Genomic DNA, 6,607 nt, shown 5'->3' with positions numbered 1-6,607 from the left:
CGCCAGCCTCAGGGTCGGAAAGGAGGTGGCCGCAGCCTGTCGGGGACTTGGACGGTTTCTGAGCGTTCGTGTCTCTCACCCGCCACCTTCTCTCCCTTGGGTTCCACAATGCCGATGTACCAGGTAAAGCCCTATCACGAGGGCAGTGGATCTCTCCGTGTAGAGCTTCCCACCTGCATGTACCGGCTCCCCAACGTGCACGGTAGGATCGCCAGCCCCGCGCCAGCAGCGAGCCACGTGCAGGTAGGAGCGCGCGGCCCTCTCCCCGGCCCCGCATCAGCCCAGTGCCAGGCGCCAAGGCTCTAGTCCCGCCGCCCGCCCGTCCAGTGCTCAGGCGCCCTGGCTCCACCGCGGCCCCGCCCCGCTGCCCTCTTGTTCAGTGCGCACGCGCTGCCGCCCTGGCCCTCAGTTGGAGGACTAGGGGCAGGGGTCCTTCCAGGCCCGGACCGTGGGAGCCGAGCTGTCGCGAACAAACCGTGGGGACCAGACACGATCGCCTACCCCACTCCAGCCTCACGCGCCCGCCGGCCTCCGAACGACCGTAAACTCAACTATTAAAATAGCTATCCATCTGGAATCTTTCTTTCGCTTATGACTACTTAAACTTTTATATGACGAAATTTTACCCACAGAAAAGCGAATAGCACGTAAATGCTCGTTTTGAGGAATTATAAAGCGAATCCCAGTGTCACCACCACTCAACACGTTGTCAGCGCCCCACTTAAAACTACCCCCAAAGTTCCCAACTTCCACGGTCATTACGTCCTGCTTTTCTCTCTTATTTTGTCACCTGAGTATGCATCCCTAAACCACGTAGTCTTGGTGTAAGTGGAAGCATGCAGCGTGTGCCCTGCAATGTCTGGCTGCCTCTTCTAGATATGATTTGAAGAATCCCTTTGCTGCCATGAGAAAGCAAAGCGTTCGTCCTCTGCCGCCTGCTGCTCCTTGGCTTGACTGTGCCCCCAGGGCTTTATCCCGCTGCTCACGGGCGTCGGCTGGTTTTGCATTTTAGGCTGTTATGAATTATTCTGCAGAATATTCTTGTACACGAGCAGGCATAGGGGATATACTAAGGGATGGGATCGCTGGCTCAGTGGGCTGGTCTGTCTTCAACTGGATTAGATTGCTTTCCAAAGCGGTCATCCCGGTTTATGCTCTCACCCGCAGTGTATACGAATTTCTGATGTTGGCACCCTCCCCAAAGCTGGTGGATGTACAGTGGCATCCTAATGTAACTTAGTTCATATCTCCGAGACCGCTAAATCGGTCGAGCCCCTTTTCATGTTTATTGGGCATTTTGATTTCACGTGTTTTGTAAAGTACCTGCTCAACTTTGACTTTTTTTATTAATTGCAAATACACATTTTAATTTTCCAACTGGAGAGACTTTTTGTCCATTCTGGCTCAAGATGAGTGAATACATAACGTTCGTGGCTTGTTTTCCCTGTCATCCTTTGTCTTAAGACCTTTCTGCCTCGATTGGAAGGGCGGTTGTGTTATTGTGTTATTAAAGGTTGTTAACACAACCTTTCTGCCCAGTTGTGTTATTTGGTTTCAAACCCGTGTCCCCTGCATTGGCAGGCACATTCTTAACCACTGTGCCACCAGGGGAGGCCGCGAGTGCGTGTTTATAATAAACTCAAGGTCATTGCCTATTGACCCTTTTGTCTAGTCATGAGTGTCTTACTCATGCTTAACGTGTTCTTTGTTCTCTTGACTCAAATGGATTATCTTTTGTGAGAGCTTGTGAATCTGAAAATAGGTTGCACAGTGTGACTGCTGGGAGGTTTCTTGTTATTGCTTTTTAAAGTAAGTTGAGGGCTTCCCTCGTGGCGCAGTGGTTGAGAGTCTGCCTGCCGATGCAGGGGACACGGGTTCGTGCCCCGGTCTGGGAAGATCCCACATGCCGCGGAGCGGCTGGGCCCGTGAGCCATGGCCACTGAGCCTGCGCATCCGGAGCCTGTGCTCCGCAACGGGAGAGGCCACAGCAGTGGGAGGCCCGCGTACCGCAAAAAAATAAAAATAAAAAAATAAAGTAAGTTGGTAGGGACTTCCCTGGTGGCACAGTGGTTAAGAATCCGCCTGCCAATGCAGGGGACACGGGTTCAAGCCCTGGTCCAGGAAGATCCCACATGCCACAGAGCAGCTAGGCCTGTGTGCCACAACTGCTGAGCCTGTGTGCCACAACTACTGAAGCCCGTGCACCTGGAGCCCTTGCTCCACAACAAGAGAAGCCACCACAGTGAGAAGCCCGTGTACCATGGTGAGGAGTAGCCCCTGCTCGCCGCAACTAGAGAAAGCCCATGCGCGGCAACGAAGACCCAACGCAGCCAAAAATAAATAAATTAAATAAAGTAAGTAAGTCTGTAGAGATTTGAGATTTATTTCTCAGCAAATATTGGGTTGGCCAAAGAGTTCCGTTACGGAACAACCCAGACAAACTTTTTGGCCAACCCAATGTTATTAGTTACTTATGGTATACTAGTCCACTGTACCAGGCAAGAAAGATGCAGATTCAGTGAATGAAGGATGTGAATATTCCCTCTTTATGAAGTAATACATTTCAGCAGTGAAAAAGTTCTAGATGATTCGAAGATAATGTGAGTGCCAGTATTGCCTAGAAACGATTTGGGGAATGGGTCATTTGACCCTCCCGGACATACTTCTAAGCCTAAGGACACTTTTCTCTTAACCTGTGTGTGCTCCCTTTTCCCTTCGATTAGTATGGTTGATTACATCCTCATCACCACCCCCAATCTTTTTCTATTCATTTACGCAAAGTATTTTGAACTAGTTTGATAGAAAGAACAACTTGTGTTCGTTTTCTCTCCTTCTCTGTTCTTAAAGACTAAATCATCTGAAATAGGAGTCCTGCAATTTCTGAGTGGCTTTCAGGCACAATATTATTTGTTTTATAGCATTTGGGGATTGATTTGCAGGACCTATTGGACTGGGGCAAATGAGATGATTCTGCTAACCTCATTTTAATGTCTTCTGAAAGGTGGGAGGTTCGAACTAAGTGGAAGACAAGTGATCAAACAGACTGCTTTGATGTGAGAGGAAGTGAACGTTTTGATGTTGGTCTGTTTAGGAAGAGTCGGACCCATCTCTTCAAGCTCTTGAGTCCCACCAAGATGATATTTTAAAACGTCTGTATGAATTGAAAGCTGCGGTCGATGGTCTCTCCAAGATGATTCAGACACCAGACGCGGACTTGGATGTAAGCAACATAATCCAAGCTGACGAGCCCGCTGCTTTATCGACCAGTGCATTGGACTTAAATTCCGTGCTTGGAAAGGTGAGTGCGTCTAGAAAGCTAAGGAACATCAGCGCGCTAGGTGGATATCAGTGCTGGAAAATTGTGCTGGTGAGATTAAAGCCTTGGTTTTCGAGTTTTCAAAGGTGGTGCAAAAGCACATTCCTCCTCTGATTGTGCCTTTGCACAGAACAGATTCATGAGCGTTGAGTGAAGCCAGGCAGGCTCTAATGCAGCTTCTGGATTTCTCAGACCCGGTAGAGAACAGGGGGGATCCTTAGGCAGAAAAGGGAGTCAAGAGTCCCTGCTTCCTGCTACTGCAGGCAGCTCCCGGCAGACTCCGAGCCCTGGAGAAATGGTCGTACACTCAATGCTTCTCTGAGGTTCAGCCAAGTCCACCCTGACTCTTTGAGAGTGGCCTGAATCTCAGAGCCTGGGCTGTCTAGGCGCAAAATCCCCACCGATCCTTTTGCAATTTGTTGCTAAAAGCCAGTCACAGTCTCATACCTCAGACGTATTTTGCTTAAATTCAGTTTGCTGTGTTAAAATTCAGTTGCATCAGCCACCTTTAATGTCAGTCTACAGGCTTCAGTTGATTTACAGGACAATCTGATAACGCAAAGAAAGAATAGCTTGTTACAAGTGGGTGCAAGAGGGTTCATCCCGAGAATCCCTGCTAGCACCCTCCCCCAGAATTGGTGATAGAAAACGGTCCTGCTTAAAGACCTAACAAGCGGAGGCAGCATTGCCATGTCTCCCCCAGAGCTGTTTTTGGTAACGTCCGTCCCTCTGCACTCATGTATCCCTTCATCCCCCAGTTCGTGTTTGCATGCGCCGGGGGCCCATGAGACCCCACTCAGCCAGTCCCCCAGGGAGCCAGTCTGCATAGGGGATGAGTCGGTGAGACAGCTGTGCCGGGTGTCCCAGCATGCCGGGGGGCCTCCCAGAGCACACGGTGCTTCAGATGAATCTTGACACCGCAGAAGGCACGGCATCAAGTAACACGATATGTTCAGAGAAATGCGGAGCATCCAGCATAGGTCCACATGAAGGGCATCGGTCAGGAGTGGCAAGACCAGAGGCCAGATTGTGGCCGGCTGTGGACAGAAAGCCACAGAGTTTGGCCTCTGTTGTATCATATGAGTTCATTAGTTATGAAGAGCGGATGTACAGAAATAAGATAGTCCGCATCTAAAGGCAGTGCGTGTTGCAAATCAACTATACTTCAATAAAATAAATTTTAAAAACAAAATAAAATAAAAAGGCAGTGTGTTTTGGCACTTTAATTCACACCTAGTTTTTTAAAATCTCCCTGAGCGAAGACCCTTTTCCAAGGGGTTCTTCATTGACACGTAACTCAAACAAATTGCTGTAGAAACTATATCCTGTCGGGCATTAGAAAGATTTAGTAAATGGAGTAATTACACGTGTGATTTTTTTTTTTTAACTTAGGGACAAATAGAGGTGTCAATCCTAACATGTTGTACTAATCTGAGTAGAGTCACCTTTTATTTATTGGGAGCAGCATTGCAGGGGTGGAGGGTTGGAGTTGGCTGCTGTCCCCTGCTTCCTACCGAGCCGAGCCCCCTTGGTAGCTTCCTTCCATCCCCAGCACTCACATCCTTGGCTGCAGGTGGGGTGACATTAGTACCTTCTTCCCGGGAGGTGACGATTCTTTAGAGAAGCCTGGTGGGGTTCTAAGCACAGCACCTGGTACAGTGTCAGCACTCGGGTTGCTGTTGGTGTCATCTGCTCTGTTGGGGTTTGCTCCCCAGGATTACGGGGCACTGAAGGACATCGTGATCAACGCCAACCCCGCCTCGCCACCCCTCTCCCTGCTCGTGCTGCATCGGCTGCTCTGTGACCACTACAAGGTCCTGTCCACTGTTCACACGCACTCAGCCGTCAAGAGTGTGCCGGCAAACCTCCTCAAGTGCTTCGGCGAGCAGACGAGGCAGCAGCCCCGTCACGAGTACCAGCTGGGTTTTACTCTGATTTGGAAGGACGGTAAGCGGAGGGGCTGCGTGACTAGGAGGCAATGGAGAATGGGAAAGGGGCGGCCTGCAGCTGCGCACACTCCCCGGCTGCTTGCCGTCAAAGTCTAGAGAGCTTGTGGGGGTCCTACAAGAGGAGCAGGCACACCTTGGCCCGGAGATGCTCTCCTTCCTCTGGGAAGGTGAAGGTCTCAACTGAGGGCAGTCTCCGAGGGAATCCTGTCTAACCGGCCAGGGCAGGGGAGTCACGGCTGTCACGGCCGTCTTGCCCTCACATTCCAAAACCCATCATTATGGGGACACTGACGTCCTCTTTTAATGGACATTATCCATTAAAGGGTGGCAGGATGTCATTTATTCGTTATCTCACTGGTGTGTGCACTTCTCCCGGTTAAGTTCCTACAGAGGGAATTGAGTTCATGTCCATCCATCGAGGCCTTACTGCCCTCAGCCACATGTGGAGAGCCAGGGTGAGGGCAGCAGGAGGTCCTGGCCTGGGAGATGGGACCCCTGGTCTCCAGGCCTCGTGCCCAGATCCTTAGGCACAGGGGTTGGAACAGATGGTCTGAGGTCCTTTCTAGCTTGAAAACTGTCATCATCAAATATCAGAAATGGTTACTTTATAACTTAAAGTTTGCACCGTTTAAACCTGCAGTTTAAACTTTCTTGAATATTACTAACCTTTTGGAGACCGACTAAAACTGTGATTTTCTTGAAAATACACTTTCCCTCGCCACCGGTTCGTGACCAACAGGGACTCCCCTTGCCACGCTCTACAAGCACTTCCTCCGGCGGTGCTGCTCTCATTGACATTTCATGGAGTGCTTATTTCTTTTCAGTGCCGAAGACTCAGATGAAGTTCAGTGTCCAAACGATGTGTCCCATCGAAGGAGAAGGGAACATTGCCCGCTTCCTGTTCTCTCTCTTTGGCCAGAAGCAGGATGCTGTGAATTTAACCCTCATAGATAGCTGGGTAGATACAGCGATTTTTCAGCTAAAAGAGGGAAGCAGTAAAGAAAAAGCTGCTGTGTTCCGCTCCATGAACTCTGCTCTCGGGAAGAGCCCCTGGCTCGTTGGGAATGAACTCACGGTGGCGGATGTCGTGCTGTGGTCCGTTCTCCAGCAGACAGGGAGCTGCAGTGGGACAGCGCCAGCCAACGTGCAGAAGTGGATGAGGGCCTGTGAAAACCTGGCCCCTTTTCACATGGCCCTCGAGCTCCTTCAGTGAGCCTCAGTCACTGATTTTAACGGGTTTAAATTTTAAGGATGGTGCTGTTTTGTGCCTATTATTGGTAAAGGGACTTGTACTAAAATCAAAGTCTCTATCTAGGCCAGTGGTTAAATATCAATAAATGCA

At 50.0% G+C, this 6,607-nt stretch overlaps 1 protein-coding gene across 1 annotated transcript; it reads left to right on the top strand.

Moving 5' to 3' along the window:
* The first annotated feature begins 57 nt into the window (after nucleotides 1-57).
* AIMP2 (aminoacyl tRNA synthetase complex interacting multifunctional protein 2) lies at nucleotides 58-6,579 on the top strand. Its single transcript, XM_082856544.1, has 4 exons — nucleotides 58-243; nucleotides 3,092-3,298; nucleotides 5,032-5,263; nucleotides 6,090-6,579. Exons 1-4 carry the CDS (start codon nucleotides 109-111, stop codon nucleotides 6,476-6,478), a joined length of 963 nt encoding a protein of 320 aa, XP_082712670.1. The 5' UTR covers nucleotides 58-108; the 3' UTR covers nucleotides 6,479-6,579.
* The last annotated feature ends 28 nt before the right edge of the window (nucleotides 6,580-6,607 follow it).

Source organism: Leucopleurus acutus (assembly GCF_964270905.1).
Source record: "Leucopleurus acutus genome assembly, chromosome: 16".
NCBI lineage: Eukaryota > Metazoa > Chordata > Mammalia > Artiodactyla > Delphinidae > Leucopleurus > Leucopleurus acutus.
This window is presented reverse-complemented; position numbering and strand designations above follow the sequence as displayed.